General features: G+C 29.3%; 1 protein-coding gene across 1 annotated transcript in view; it reads right to left on the bottom strand.

Moving 5' to 3' along the window:
* Positions 1-17,357, bottom strand: part of LOC107452989 (cell adhesion molecule Dscam1-like) — a 262,770-nt gene that overhangs the window by 75,316 nt on the left and 170,097 nt on the right. Inside the window, exons 11-13 of the mRNA XM_016069635.3 lie at positions 7,226-7,510; positions 4,151-4,270; positions 1,188-1,358 (exon numbers count right to left, since the gene is read on the bottom strand). Coding sequence (XP_015925121.1) covers positions 1,188-1,358; positions 4,151-4,270; positions 7,226-7,510 — 576 coding nt within the window. The remainder of the gene's footprint in view (positions 1-1,187; positions 1,359-4,150; positions 4,271-7,225; positions 7,511-17,357) is intronic.

The raw sequence follows: 17,357 nt of genomic DNA, 5'->3' as shown, positions 1-17,357 counted from the left end.
GTCATAAATAAAAATATAGATATATATGTCAATTATTATATTATTATACAAACTATGCAAAAAATTATCAATACATTTCGTGATACGTAAAGCTTGTATAATCAAGTTTCTATTTGAAATCAAGAAAATATCGAAAGCAAAAATTCACTCATTCTTATGCAGTTTAATAAAAAGTTTCCTGCCTGTGCACATCATTGATACGTGCTTCTTACAGCGGGTATGTCTTGTTCAATTTTTTATATGAAATTGTGGCATATTAAAGAATTAATGCCAGGTTTTCAAAATAATTTAATAAAACACTGTAACCACTGTAATTAGAGTTATATTAATAAATTTTATAAACCCTTTTATTAATTTGTAAGTATATTGGGCCAATATGAGGGTTTGTCATAGCATGGCAAAAACTTCATCAATGCATCGCGAACGTCTTTTCCTATCATAAACGCGTTATTATGAAACAAGGGACAAACACTAAAATGTACTGTAAAAATGTACTGTCAAAGCTAACAGAATATTGTAAAATTTTCTGCTTTTCTGGTTCTATAAGAAAACCAAAAAGCTCCCTAATTTTTACCGAAACGCTTTAGTTAAGATTTCGCTAAATCGATAAAGTATCGCTTTTATAACATGTAATACAATTTGGTGAATGCGGTAAAGTTTGGTATTTTTATCATGATACCTTAGAATTTTGCATAAAATTCATTTATTCGGTTAAGTTTACTTTTCAGTTTTGTATTTTTTCTACTAAATATGTAGAATAATGTCTGTATAAGTAGATTTTGAGAACCAGATTTTTTGGTAAACCATTATCTATATGAACTGAAAAACTACTATATGAACGATTTAAATCTCGAATATTTTGGCTTTTATTATTAGAATTTCGATTTTTTCAACCAGAAATATCCTTACAATATGGTAATTTTACCAGCATTACTTTTTCTACGTAGTTTTTATCAATCATATGTTTCTTAATTTTTTGTAAGCTTCCATATGAGAATACTGAATAACAATATTGAATTTTTAAGTAATGTATAGTTAAATATTAAATTTGGCTCTGGTGCATTACACCAATGCAACTTGGGTAAAAATTGTTAAAAATATAATTATGCTTTGTTTTGTTTCAATATATATAAAATATATTGAAATCAACAAAGCTAAAATTCTCATAGATATTGATACTAACTCACCATGAACAGTTAGTTTAACAACAGTGCTTAAAGGCGTTCCAACTCCATTACTTGCTTCACACATGTACCGGCCATCATCATCTTGCTCAATATCTCTGATTACTAGTGAGCCATTAACCAATGTCTGAATATGGGATCCACTGATGACTGTACGGTAATCTCCTCGGTCGTCTGCAAAAGTGAGATAGATGCAGTGAATTTGTCTGTACACATTCAGTGAAAGAATGAGATATATTAACCATTAATTTATTTTTTAAGTACTAACTAGAGTAGACTGTTTGATAGTTGATTGCAAGGGTTATCACAATCTGCCTGTTACATAAAATTACAGGATGACAAAACATCATTTACGTATATGTTTTATTCTTAATGTATTTTTTCTCGTGCAGGGGAAAATATCAAGCAAAATAGTAAAAAAATATTTTCTTTTGAAGTATACTGTTGAAAATTCCGGACTGAATTGCGGTATAGAGAGGTTTTACCATAAAATCCATTTTTACAGTTCCGCGTCCAATTTTGCAATAATATTTATTTATTCAGTAGGATTCTGCTGTTTTATTGCAATTATTACTATTAAAACTATAGTATATCAAATATCATTACGGCGGCCATTACACTGTTAAAATTTTCTTTCAAAAATTATGGTAAAATAATTGGGAGCTGTCTGTACATCCGATTAACCGTAAAGTCTACGGTAAAGAACATTTTTTTCTCTTATGGTTTTGAAATAATTTTCAAGAAGGATGGTTATAAAACCATGAATACAAAACTAGACCGTTTTTTACTCATTTACAACTAGCATTATTCAAAAACGTAATAAAAATTTATTATTTTACTAGACATAGGAACTTGGCTTTTCGTAAGGTAATGGTCATTGGAGAGTGCCGGACACTGGAAATTCTTCATGTGTTGAAGGCAAGGGAGGAAATATTGTGGTGTCAACACTAGGACAGATAAGCCCGCTCGACTATGATATGTACGCAGTTGCAAAGAACTAAGTAGCTTCATTAGGTGGTTCTAGCTGGTGCGATAAAATTCTGGTTGTTTAACCGTATTAAGTGAAAGAAGTTAATAAACAGTCTTTCTCGAACTTAACAGTTTGATTACCATTTTATTTATGGTTATTTGACAGTTTTGATTAAATATGGTAAAATAACCATTCAATAAATTGTTATTTAACCATTTTTTCCGAGAAATTTCTAACAGTATACGAAATGCCGTAAATTTTACTAGAAATATGCTGTTGATTTGAAAATCACAAGATTTTAAATCTTCAGACTCCTCCACGAAGACAGATGTTTGCTGAAGGTTTATTTACCAATAAATACAGGACGTTTCCACATTAATTGAGGCGCATTTAAAATTAGATTTTATTGCAAATATTTCACAGTAATTTCTATATTTCATTACTTAATTAAATGCTTTAATATATTGAAGAAAAACGTATATTCTAATAGTTAAAATCAGTAAAAATATTTTGTATGCATAACAATTGCAGTTTAATTGTTAAGGAAAATCCTGCTGTTTATTTTACATTTCTTTAAAAAATAAGATGATATTTTCTTAAGGATTTTGAAAATGCATTCCCCTTGAACGCTTCGATTTTGAGTTATAACATTTGATATTTTAATAAAAATAAAAATATGAATTTAGTTTTAATCTTTAAATGCTGAAAATTACTCAACAAATTCTAAAAAATGTATTAAGTGTTGTGTAATTCTATTGAAAGGTTTTATGAAATTTTGGTGAAATATTAGGCAAAATTTATTTAAAACTTATTACTAAGTTCAAATATAGTATGCTATATAATTTACATAAATACATTACCAATTATGAATTTCTTGATCATAAATATGAAAACATAATAAGAAAATGTATTTCTTCAAACTTATTTTTTATGTTCTAAATAATTCCAAGACTCTATTCTCTTGTTTTATTAATATTAAATTGTAAGTTAAATTTTTATGAATAAAGTTTCAAGCAAATTAATTTTAAAATATATAGAATTATTAATCTTGTTTTGTAATAAATGAAAACAAAATATCGTTTCCAAGGATTGCTCCTTCATCGATATAATAGATTTAAAGAATTCAATTTATTTCAGAACTTCTTTTGCCGCCCCATTTGTATTTCTCATAAAATCATTCATCGGAAAATAACCGTACAGTAAAAACAATATTTTGCCCAAGAAAACTTATTGAATGCTTATTTTATACTTTTTATTTTGCTTATAAATCCAGCTCGCTGAATTTTATGGAAGAGATATAAGAATTTTACTGATTCAAATAACCTATTTTAATACTGATTGATTGGATATCCTACTGCAATGATAAAGACAACTTGTTTTATTATTAATAAAATCTTGAAAATTTAACATGCATCTAAAAGTTTCACAAAAAAAATGAAAGCAAATTCAATTATTACAGAAGCAAGTAATTGTGATTTAATGATATTGCAATAAATATCACTAGAAAGGGCCGTAGTTTGACCCGGAATTTTTTATAGAGTAGATTGTAAGTTATGTTTCTCATAGGTTCTTGTGGTTTTGCAGCTGAAACCATCATTTCAAATTCAGAATCTCTGATCAACTAGACGCTTTAAATGAATAGTGGGGTACTTCACTTTCGTTCAATTTGAAATACTGGGCCTTAAAGCCCATCTTCCTTATTTCAATAGCGTTGTTCTTCTTGATTTGGTTCACTTTTTGATGACAGAAGGAATATGCCCAACGTGTACTAGTTTTAAAATAATGTTTTAATTAGTAAAGTTGATGATGTTAACTTCTTTTTTTTGTTTAAGTAGATTTGAGCTATTATTCAACGAGTAAAATTTTCAAAAAACTTTTAAAAAAGCAAAATAAGTCAATCACGTGAGATTTAAATGCAAAAAACCAAAAATCGGAAAAAAGAGCATTATGAAAAATAAAACAATTATGTTGGGTAATAATAACAATGAAGGCATACCGTCCATTTTTTTCCATATCACTCTAGGTTCGGGTCTCCCATCAGCAGTACAGTCTAAGGTTACGGTTCCACCTACTGGCACAAACTGGTCAACAGGTTCCACTTTCCATCTTGGAGGTGCTATATTTAAAATACATTATTTTGAAAATTTAATTTGAAAACGGTTTGCTTTAATATTAGAGGGACCCGAAATTAATGTCGTTTTGGTGCATTTGATATTTGCTATGAAGATTTTATTTCTAACCAATAATGTATTCACCCTCGTTGGCAACAACCTTTAAATACCGGATTGAAAATGAATCGGAATGAATCGGAAAAAAATGAATTGGTTTTTAAGACTAACGGATATTTAATGCACCGAAATGACATTACTTTCCTGTCTCACTAATAAATAAATATTTTTAAATTGTTGGAAAAATTATAAATTTAGCTTTTATTACAACTTTGAATATGTTTGTCGTGTTGATAAATGCATTTTCTACAAAGGTCTTATTTCATTACATCTCAATAAAATTTCTGTGAATCATACATTTATTAACTTGCCTCTCTTTTTTCTTATTTGACAATATTTATAATTTTAACTTTATTGTAATTGTAACATATTTAACATTATTGTATTGTATTGATTTTTGTAATTTTTATTGTATTGATACAGAAGCAACGATACTTCCTTTCCTTGAAAAGGTTTGAAAATAATTTTTAACATGAGGTTTGTTGCAAGAAGTAATCAAGATTTTGAAAATTGTATACATATAAACGAAATCAATAGTTTAAATATTCATTTTGGCTAGTTTTATTCATTTTCGTGCTTTATTTTCAACCCTTCAAGTGGAAGTAATGACTTTTTTTTAAAAATTATTTTAAACTGGTTACATTCCAGAAAAAAGAATGTTTAGTGCGAAGAAGATGAACTCAGGCACGAGTCTTTCTCTAGGGCTCAATACTTACTTAATAGGTTTATTGATTGTGGATTTATTATTATTATTATTTTTTTTGAAAAATGTATTTGTCAAAATAATTTCATTTCATTTTTATTTCTGTTTTTATACGTAATAGTTTATACAACAAACGCATGACATTTAGGACCACTAAAAGCTGCTTGAAAATAAATGTGATGAATAAAACTTTGCTAATATTTATCTTAAGAGCATGGATCAAAAATTTATTATTTTTAAACTTTTGAGCATTAAAATTTTGACTCTTGTATTTTGCTATAATAAACTTAAAATGAATTTCGTTGAATAAATAGATAACAAAATTTTAACTAATCAAAAATTAAAATGACTACCAAAAACTAACGAACATATTACAACTCTAGATAAAAGCAACTTATAGTTAACTTATTTTTTAGGACTTCTAACAGGTAATTTATACTTACCTTTTGATTAAAAAATCTTTCATTTGAACATACAAGAATTTATCGACACACTTCAAATGAAAATTATTAACATCAAAGAAACATAAAATTTTTCTTCCGTTCAGCTTAATTTTTGACATCAAACGAAACAGTGTATTATTTTTAAAAACTAGCTTAAAGAAGTGGTTAATATTTAATGAAACGTTAATCGAATGCGTTAAATCAAAGTAGATTATCGATTTAACTTTTAAGTTCCTTTAATTGCAGTTAGAACATTTTTGTATTCAAACTAGCGAACAAGATTCATGAATTCCTAAATTTTCAATATAATAAAAATCAAATAGATAAATTCTTGTTGAAATATTTATCGTTCTTTTTAATATAAATTAGTTAAAACTTTAACAGGCAAGAAAAATGCTTTAAAAGGAAATTAACTTAAAATAAATTATAGTCGATTGGAACTTAACAAAAAAGTAAGAAGAAATCCAAAGAATATATTCATGCGGTATTTCCATTTTAAGTTTTCCATTATTGAAAATTGGCAATGCATGATGATATTAAGCAAATTATTTTAATTTCAAAGTAAATTTGTCAATGAGTGGACTGTTTAAAATAATTTAAACTGATAACGTAAATTTAAGTAGGTTGCTTCCAAAAAGCCTCGTTTTGAGGGCAGAATAGTATCACAGCTTTTGAGTACATTTTTAATACTAAAATAATTTCATATCCGATTTTTCACCACGAATTTAGAAGTATTTATAGCTTTGAGTATTTCTTTTGTATTACTCATCTTAAGACTAATAAAATTGCACCAATGTCTAATAAAGTTATCATAGATGACACGCAGATACGACTTATATTAAAATTAACACTATCATCAGAAAATATTACATTTTATTTTAACTAAAAAGGATAATTATGGACAACAAATTTTTGTTAATATAAATACTTGATCTCCTCGAATTCGGGTGTGGAGATTTCAGATCTAAAATTAGTCTTGCTCCTAAAGCTGCAGTGTTTGTTTCTTAAAAAAAAAAGAGACATTTTTAGTCCATTTTTTGTCAAACTGTGGAAGCTCTTAAACGTGACCAATAGCAGCGCCGTATAAATGTAATGGCATATTGGCATATTTTAAGACACTTCATCAGATATGGAATTGCATAGGGAACCATGCCCGGAAATACCTTCCTACACGGCTAGGGAACCTATTATGACCTCAGAGCGTACCTATTATGACCTCAGAGGCTCAATGGGAAATAGTTGTAACATAATAGAGATACGCCACTAGAGGCGTATTGCGACACTTTCGGGTATGGTTTCTAATGCAATTTCAATCCAGATGATATTCCGTAACTCCTATAGAAGTATGTCGCGACATTTTAGTGACTCTCTGTAATATATAACGTTTTTAAACTTGAACATTTCGACAAAAAATGGATTAATGCCTTTTAGAATAAAAACTGTTTTATTTCGGGAGAGACCGATTACAGATTTGATATCAGCGATACAAAAGTATCTAAGATCTGTTAAAAAATCCCACGCAACATAAAATTTTTTCCCCCTGTGTAAGTGAGTTTTTAAGAAAACTATTCAACAATTTAAATAATTATTTTTTCTGATCACAGAAATGTGTTAATATAGACAAAAAAATAACCATTTTGCTGTTAAAGTTCTTAATTCATCCAGACTATTTAATCAAATCGAAAGGTGCAACTCACCGTTCACAGACAATGGAACTGAATAATTGACAGTGGCAGCGTCATTATATGCCACGCAGGTATATGTGCCACTGTGTTCTTGACGAAGGGACTTGAAGATGAGAGTGGATACGAAGTCATCTATCATTTCAAGAGATATTCCAGTCTCCAGGGATAGGGGAATTCCATCCTTCAGCCAGGATATTCGAATGGGAGCATCACCAGTTGGGACACTACACGAGACACTTGCCCGCATACCTTCCTGAGGGTTTTTGGGAAAGCTGAAGGGAGTTATGCTTGGAGGAACTGTAAATAAATAATAAGATGCCATGGATGATTTGGTAGAGAACTAATCATATACGTCTAGCAAAAGATATGCTCTAAAATGAAGATTTATTTTTGAAAGTTTTTCATTAGAAATGAAATTCACTTTTCGAGCTGAAAAATTTGCGGGATATCTCGTAGGATTCTTTCTTTCAAAAGGTCGTGTTGCTTTAATTTTAATAAGAGCTAACTAAATTAAAATATATGTTCCCTATAGGTATCAAAGTAAATAAAGGTATCAAAGTAAATCTCTAAAGTAAATGATAAGTAATCAATAATAATTATTTAAAGTCCTAACTCTTCTGCCTTTTGTTTCACACCTAATCTATTGGGAAGATCTATATTGAAATTTTCAATTCGATACAGATCTTTCCAATAGATTAGATGGGATGAATTAGAAATTTAAAATGAAGAATCCAAAAATTTAGAATGAATTAGAAATTTTCCAATGATTTAGACATTTTCTTTTCGTTTGCTTAATCGAATTATACTATTTCTGCTATAGATGTACTTTAGAACTAACAATTCGACTTAAATTACTTGCATTAAGTTTTGTGATCCTTCTTAAAATAAATCGAGGATAATTAAATGTCTAAATAAACTATAAATATTTTAATACAAAAGGGCAATAATGCAATTATTTTTGATTAATTTATTACCATATTGACACGATTTTATTAAATTAAAATATTTTACGGTTAAAAAGATGCTCTTCACTTTACTTTTTATTTAAATAATGTAGTAAGCAATATAACATCTAAACCAACTCTGCCAGTTATCGCGGAAAAAGAAACTATTCAAAACTACTTTTTATAAGTTGTACAATTAATTTGTAAGTCGATGCTCACATTTTAACCAACATCATTTATACTGGTTGGTTCTATCAATAAAGCAAAATTATAAGACATTAATATAACAAATTTAAGTATTATATGTTTCTGAATAGTTTTGTTAGAGCCATTTTGCATATTATTAACAAGAACAAATATTACAACACATTTTTTTTTAAAAAAATGATCCATTTTTAATGTATTTCAGTTAAATTTTAGCTGAAAATAATGACATTTTTCGATAGCTTAATGGATTTATAATGTTTCTGTCATATACGCATTATAGGACTAACAATTTGAAAGAATTATTTTCATTACGTTTCTGTCTTTTCTTAAAATAAAATTCAGCATCTAAATAATAGTATTGATTGTGGGATAATATATAATTAAATATTTGAGCAAAAAGTAAACATTTCATATTAAAATATATATTCACTGAAATTAATTTGGTATATTCATCAGGTTACAAAATATTACAAATCAGAGCAAATGCTGAATTTCAAGCAAAATAAAATGCTCAGGACATGAAGTAGATAAAATATATGCCATAAATGTAAAATTTAATGGTGATAAATTTCAGAGCAAAAATGTGCAGTATCATATCATCAACATAAATTGCAAATTCATGGGATATGGGAGTTGTTTCAAACATGAATAAACGCATTTTTATTCAAAACTATTCTAAATGAATAGAAAACGCCGTTCCCTCTCTCAAATGAAAATTTACAGCGACACATTATAATGCCAGTGACGTTTTTTGCACGGTAAATCGAGATTAATATATAATTTTAAAGGAAAGCAAAAATTATAAGAGAATGCCCCAGCATATAATGGAACAGTTTCAAATAGCATGGAACTTAATAAACAAAAATAAAAATGAAATAACTGTAATATGTCATAATAATAAAATAAATGGAAGTTCTGGATCGTAACAATAACTGCTCTAAGGTTTTGAGCATTGCATTGGTGATAATGTTACTTTTTTTTCCGCTGTGATACTGTTTTAACGGCTGCAGGCTTCTATTTTTACGACTGCAAAGAAATAATTCAGAAACGTATGGCTTCCCAAATGTCTTAGGTTTTGTGGAGAAATGTATGCGATTTTGGGAACAGTCACTGTCAAAAGAGGGACATTATCAATATGGTTTTGTTTAAAAAATGGGTATTTCTCAACCTTTCACCAAAGCACGTGTTACCATTATCATTTTGTTTTTCGTACTCTTTTGTATTTGTAACACGCTGGGATTGTCATGTTTTAACATGACTTCGTAGTAATTGTGCTGTTTTTTAAACATAAACAATGCTTTCACCTAATTTTCTTTATATATTTTTTTCGTTTTTTTCCGGATAAACGTGCCTTGTGAGTAAAATACTTTCTGGTAGATGATTGAAATTCTCTTCGGAACAACACAGTTTATACAACAAAACATTTCGAATATATTTTGAGGCATTTTACTTTTTATTAAATCTGAGGAAAATTGTAAAGCATAAAAAAGTTCTTTTCTTGAGTTATAATCAGCTTACTTAATGTAATTTAAAAGTAACAGTATCTCTTAAAAAACTTCACAGTTCTTTAATTGTGTAATTTGTTGTTAAATGTTTTATTTTATCTTATCCACTGCATTAAACAAGCCGATTATTTTCAGGTAAACGCCTCTCAATGTTCAACTCAGTAGTAGTCATGTAATTTTGAGTCCCTTTCAGACGAATCCTGAACTAAGCATTGCGATAAACTTAATTACAAATATAGAAACTACGATAATTTTCCACGTTAAGAACAATAGCAGGGAAAATCTTGACCATGTTGTATTAACCACAGAGGACCCTCCTACAATTTACATGCGTGATGCATTGTGGTCGATGTTGACCGGGAGCAGCATACGAATCGACCAGTCATCGCTTAGATTCGAACCCGGTACACCTCATATGAATCCTCTGCTGTATCTCCAGATCCTCCTTGGCTTGTTTTAAGAAATTGGAGAAAACAGTAAATGAAACTATTTCAAAGTTAAAAAAATAGCGACATGGGAAAATAAAATAAGGGTAAAATGAACTCGACTGTTGCGCAAAATGTAAGAATGGTAAGAAAATGAATAAATTATCATACGCATTAAACCCAAGAAATGATTTTTAAAAGCAAGTTAGTCTTTATTAATTGCTCTGAGAAAACCAAAAAAAGTTCTTGATTTGTAGAATTTTGGGAAGGTGAAGTTATTATGACTTCAGTTGAAAGAAGTTATTAGGAATTGTAGACTAGAGTGTTATTTTATATTTTAAACCGCAAAATCGGTAAGAAACGAGTAGAATAACCAAATTTTGTAAAAAAATAAATAAATATGGTTTAAGTAAAATAACAAATCCGAAGAACATATGCTTGGCAGTATCAAAAATATAGTATTAAGTTCTTGGTATTCAAATTTATCTGTTTTACCCAGAAAAGTGTGCCCACAGTCTCTTAGCTAAACTTGTTTCAAAAAACTAGTAGACAAAAGTATGAAAAATATTTAATTTATAATGCGTGTCCCAAAACTTACGTAAGATTCGAATTCAATAGAAAATATAGTTTTTTTCGCCATGATATAAATATTTATTGTCCCGCAGTGGACTGATCGTTAAGACACGGTTCCCAGCAGATCACCGATGTCAAGCATCACTGGCTGCGGTCAGTGTGCGAGTGGGTGACCATTTGGATCAGTCTGCGTAGGGACCGAGGGTGTGCGATATTGGTCCTCGTTAAACTGTGCTACCGTAAAGTGCTCGACTTCGCGCGCAGGTCGTCGGGCTGCCGAAGCGGGGGTGCCATCCCCTCCACAGAGGATCAAAATTGTAATGGCATGTCTTCGGATTATCCTCCGGGATGTTTCCCAGACCGTCGCCAATAGCCCAATGTGCAGCTCCAGTGCGACGTAAATTAACAACAACAGCAACAATAAATATTTATTATTCAAAAATTAAAGGCATAGGGCAGGGAAATGCATGTAATAGCACAGTATGTTTATCACCAACAGTTTTTGCTGGCACATATGCAATCATTCATCGAAATTTTCCATTACTATTTTGATAAATGTGGTAGAATTTAATTACTACGGAGTTGAATATCTTTCCTTATTGCTAAGAGATGTTGTAGGCTTGTTGACGTAGATTTTTACTTTAAATTACCCCACAGAAAGAAATCCAGCGGTGGTAAATCACATGATCTAGGGGTTGAATTGTGGATACCGAAACGAGAGATACATGACCAGAACATACCTCGTTCAGTAATTGGGTTTTCACGGGACGTATAGTATATAGCACGGTCTAGTTGAAACCTCACGATGGCCTGTACACACCTTAAAGCATGTGTATTGGACGTCCAGTGTACATTTTTTCCAAGTCTTCTTGAATTTTTCTTCAGTTTCTTTAAATGCGACGACGTTAAATCAATATTTCGACTATATATGGTCCAAAATTTGCAAACTATAGCAGCCAAACGTCTATAATTTTCAATGTATTTTTCAGCAATGGAATGTGTTGTTCTTTCGTCTAATACAGAATTTTTATAAGTCCTTAACTGTCAGTACTTTATTTAATCTTGCAAAAAATTTTGAGATATCTTTAATAAATAAAATAATTAAACTGTGATATATTATGCAGTTATTTAGGCTTTTTTCATCTTAAAGAAGTAATAGCATAAAAAGAATTCTGTCCCGCGCTATACAATTGAGAAAGAAAAACTAAGATTACTTATAATTTTATTAAAAAAATCAATAAAATTCTACGGTTATAACTGTTGGTTTAAAGAAATAAATTTATTTTTGATTCTAATCGAAGAATTAGTTGTTTACTTTTCATTGATTTTTAGAGTTATTATTATTTTTAAAAAAAGAAAAACTCAGCCGCAATATGTTTCTTGATTTTAGTACCAAAATGAAAAACAAGTGCAATTTTATGCAGGAATAAAAAACATATTTATCGATTGTTCCTTTCAAAATTTTGCGTTTTTCATCAGATTACTCCCCCAAAAGATTACAAGAAGTAATCTATTGATTTTTTCTTCTTCGATCTGAAGAGAAGAATTTTTTAAAATTATTATAATAAAGTACTTTTTTCGAGGATATTTGCATTTTCAATTATATCTTTTGTTATTTTATACCAAAACACATTTTCCTTATTTTTTCAAAAAATGAGGCTGGTTGCTCTCCTATTTTTTTTTTGTTTACCTATCAAAAGAACCCAAAAATTTAGACAAGTAGTATATTAAACTCTATTCATTTTGCAAACTGTCGTAGTTAATTTATAATTTCAGTTATTTGCTAATGTTGCTTCGATTCTGCATTGGGTCAATCACGATAGGAAAGGACACCAGTATTTTTGATGCAGATTTATAATTTTAGCGCTCATTATAAATGCAGTGAAAATACTTTTGCGCTAATTAAAAATACATTTTGAATAATAAGAAAAGCAGAATGAATTTGTGTATGCTTATTTCAAAGAACCTTAAATTATGCCGGTGCCAGATAAACCAGGCTAGTTGAGCATTCTCCGAACATGCCCCTGAACTTCGACATAAAGAACACGAAAGATATGTCAAAAATCATGATATTAACCGATCTGCCATCGCTCTGCAAATTTAGAATTTTAATCAAAGATTTAAATTTTTTTTTCTTTTTGTAAAAATTATTTATCACTAATCTTCATCAACAGAACGTAATATTTTGAAGAATATAGCAAAAAAAAATATTTCACAGTTCAGAATTTCTATTTTACTGCCATAGGTCATAATAAGACAAACAAAATTTGAATTATACTGCCAAAGGAGCTAAAACGGCCTTGCGGAATTTTGTTTTTAATGTAAATTTGTAAATTTTTCTTCTTTTTGTTTTCTACTTACAACTGTAAGCCTCATACTATACTTTGTGGTGCATGAGGAGTTTTAAGTCGTTTAAATAAAATAAAAAATAAAAAACAAGCAAAATAAATATTTATCAAAAATAATCTAATATTAATTATAAAAAAATATTCCATGGAGTAAAATGTTAGAATTATAGATTAAAAAAAACACAAAAATTTAAAGTTATTGAATTTATGTATGTACCTTGATAAAAACAATTCATTAAGATACGCATAAAAATATTATCTAAATGGATATAAAATTCAATATTCATAATACTATGAGATTTCTCTTGACTACTACACCATAAATTTTGCCACACGTACCAAGTAAATATTATTCAAATGTTTCAGACATATCACAGAACTACTCAGTCAAAAGAAAAATAAATATGTTAAGAATAACGGAAATGTATAATGCTTAAAAATATTAAATAATAAAAAATATTAAATCTAAATAACTTACATATTCTGCATCTATTAGAATAATCAAAAAGTTTAAACGTTTACGAATGTTTCAGTGAGAATAAATATACAAATTTTCATATAGCGTCTTTTTAAGGAGTTAGGAAGCTATCTACATATGTGAACCTAGGTAATGAAGAGTATAGTCAATGGTCTTTCAAACCAATCCAAGCTTTGAGCCCCTAGGGAAAAAATACCCAAATTTACCTGCTTTGCGGTATTGCCTTTGAATTACATGGAGAAAACCTTTTTTTTTTTGATGCAGGAAAGCTTGCAGCTAAAAGTTCAGAAATAGCAGGAACTAACGCTCAGAGGGAACTATCTCAAGGTTTCTCAATAAATGGAAGTCTATTCTAATTTTGTCTCTTATACGATGGGATTCCAGCCAAATCCCCTCACACTTGTTTAAGTCCCTTTCTTTATTATCTTGTTCCCCGGTCCCTATTGATCAAACCAATTTACGCGTGATTGTCTATTTATTTCACTACCTTCATTTGGTGTTTAGGCAATTTTGAAAGGTTTTGTTTATCGAACCGAAATTATAGTATATCCATTTCCATGTAATTTGATGTGGTAGCCTGTTTCTATGCAATGAGCCATCTCTATGTAATGAGCCTGATAATGAGTGCTCGCTTCAGAATGAGCTGATTGATGCAATTTCTTCTCCGGGTTCACACTAACCACAGTTCTGACATAAAATTGTGGTAGACGGATCATGGGCTATAATCCCCTTGGGTATAATCCCCAGCTATAATCCCCAGCACAAACCATTGGGGGTTTTCGCGGTTTTCCTCACATTGAAACCCAAATGCGGTTTAGTTTCATAAAATAAGCCTCCACCAAGCCTAGTTCGTCCCATTGCTTGATCCAGAAGTTTCCTTGTCTTCTGGATTGGGTTCAAAATTTCAAGGTTAAAGAATTGAACACTGATAGTCCTAAACTCTGAATTAGGAAGGCTGTTCAAATACCGGTAATACAACAAAGTAAAATTAACAACTTATACATTATCCATCCCACAAACTCAATTAGTAAAATTTTTTCTTTATATGTTTATAATAATATATAAAATTTTATTAATAAATGTCTTCTTTGAATCTTATGCTAATATAAGTTTAGGAGCGAGATGAAACAAGAGTTCTAGCCATCGCTTCAGATATATATTATCATTGTTCAAATATCATCTTTAAGTGGTTATTTGTTACCCGACCATGCTGAACTTAGGACATGTGTAAATTATCTCCAATGGTAGAGCAGATTGATTTGCATAATAAATGAAGCCTGTTTCAAACTATACTGACCTGAAAGCACACTCAAAATACCTCCAATGGTAGAGAAGTTTATTTTGAGTCCTGAATGAAGGTTTTTTAAAATAAATTTTTTTACCCCTTACAGCTGTTTCTATTCAAAACCGGTTTATATACAGATTTAAATGCAATCGTTAACTTGCAAATAATTTCTGAACGTTCTGATTCCAACGTAATATAAAAACTTTAAAAACGTTCTAGAATACAGTAACCTTTGTTTAATGACAGTGTGACTTTTCAACTTCAAGATGCATTAAAAATTTAATCCACTTCCATAATGACTTTATTTAATAACCATTAACAATAATATACAAGTAAAATTAAATTTCTAAAATAATAAAAGTGGAACAATTTATTTTATTCAGGATTTATGGGTATTTTCACAATTTAATGTAACGAATAAATTTTATTATAAAAATTATGCAAGCAAAATTTTTGTTGCGTAGATTTTTATTACAAATATTTACAAAATTTCTCAATTCTATACGTATTAAAAATAATATTTCATTATGCTATTTTTTCATCTTACATTTCATTATTTTAAAATGGGAAATAAATTTATGGAAGTGCTAGGAAACACCTTAGCACAAATATTCCTTCTGTTGCCACACCCAAGACGCATTTTAAGGAAACATATTAAGAAAGTGCTTTATCATTCTATTTCAACTAAGAGACAGACAAAAATACCTTTTCATAGTAAGGAAAATATAATGGATCGAATTTTACTGTTTCCTAACGAAGTTAAAGTATTGCATTTTTAATGAATGCGTCATTCATACAGAGACTTTTATTCATACACAGATTTAATAATTTACTTACTAATAAATAAACCGCTAGATTCTTTTCTAATTTAATATTTTTTATAATCTTGAATATCCACTGATTTCAGAGAAAAGCTTGCTTTGTATTTAGTTATGTAATGTTTTCCTCGAATTGAGCACTCGGAAAAGAAACAGTTCTTGAAATGCATTTTGTTTGCTATAACACATTCCTGTGTTTACAAACTTCAGTAAAGGAAAACATTAGACTAGTATAGATTTACAAAAATAAGTAATGGTAGAAAAAAAATGCTAGTATAAGCCTGACTCAAAATAACTGAATTCGTAGCTGAAATATGACTCTGCTGTAATAAGTAAAACAATCATAAATATTTTGGCATTGGAAACCACTATGAATAATTGAATATTTATAATGGTAGTTCAACAGGATTAGTTAAAAAGATAGCAAAAACAACAACAACAACAACAAAAAGAATTTATATGAAAAAAAACGTATGTTAATTTGCATTAACCACACAAAAAAATAATTTATTTAAACTATACAAAAATATTTATTTATTGTTTAAATGCATGAAGAAATTTAAAAAATATATAGAAATAAACCCATTTATAAAAGTAATATTACCATATTCTTGAATTAATGCAGAAATTCAAATTTTATTCTTAGATCCATAATCTTAGATCTTGATCCATGAGCCTTGAACATCATAATAATTACTTGGTTTATGTGCTTGTTTATTTTATGTAGTGATTGGACAAACGGTTAAGGTTAATAAATAAATTCTTTTGTTACTTTCACCATCATATTTTGAAAGACTTTTGATGATTCTTTTAAAATACGGCAATCCAAACGTTTTTCTTTTTAATTTCTTACCAGAAAATAGTAAATAAATCTTAGTTGATACTCTCTTAAAATGAACGAGTGAAAATAACTCAACTTGAGTGCTATTTAACTCTTTCATCTAGATAAAACCGGCGTTCTCATCTTGAGTTAAAATCACTCAAGTGAAAGAGTTATATGGAAATAGCTCAATTTGAGTGAAAAAATTTTCACTCAAATTTGAGTTATTTTCCCTCGAGTTTGAGTGATTTTCAGTATTACCTGAGTGAATCGTTTTCACTCAAACTTGAGTGATTTTAACTCGTGTTTGAGCGATTTTCAGTATTTCAGTTCGTAAATTGCAGTCAAAATTTTTACTGTTAATATTCGAAATTTTTGTATTCAGTGGTGCCATCTATCGTAAGCGATAGAAAATACTATAGTTTTCGTTCAAAAAAAAATCCTTTTGATAGAGAAAGCCTTAGATAGGAATTTTTTTTTATCATAACGTTTGTTGAATTTAAACATCTAATTAGATAATATAGTACTAATGAAAGTTTTCGCTGTGAGCATATCGACACTGTGTATCCTGGGATTCGAACTGGCATCCCGTCTGTCGTGAGATTGACCGACTAACCCTCTCGGCTACAATCCTGTGTCAAGACGGCTACAAAGAACTAATTAGTTTCATGAGCTGGGTCTTTGTATGGGAGGATAAAGTTTGTATTTGTTAAATCAAATAAGGTGAAATTTTTTTTCCAG

This window comes from Parasteatoda tepidariorum, chromosome 8 (genome assembly GCF_043381705.1).
Source record: "Parasteatoda tepidariorum isolate YZ-2023 chromosome 8, CAS_Ptep_4.0, whole genome shotgun sequence".
Taxonomy (NCBI): domain Eukaryota; kingdom Metazoa; phylum Arthropoda; class Arachnida; order Araneae; family Theridiidae; genus Parasteatoda; species Parasteatoda tepidariorum.
Note: the sequence above shows the minus strand (reverse complement) of the source record. Positions and strands in the feature narration are given on the sequence as shown.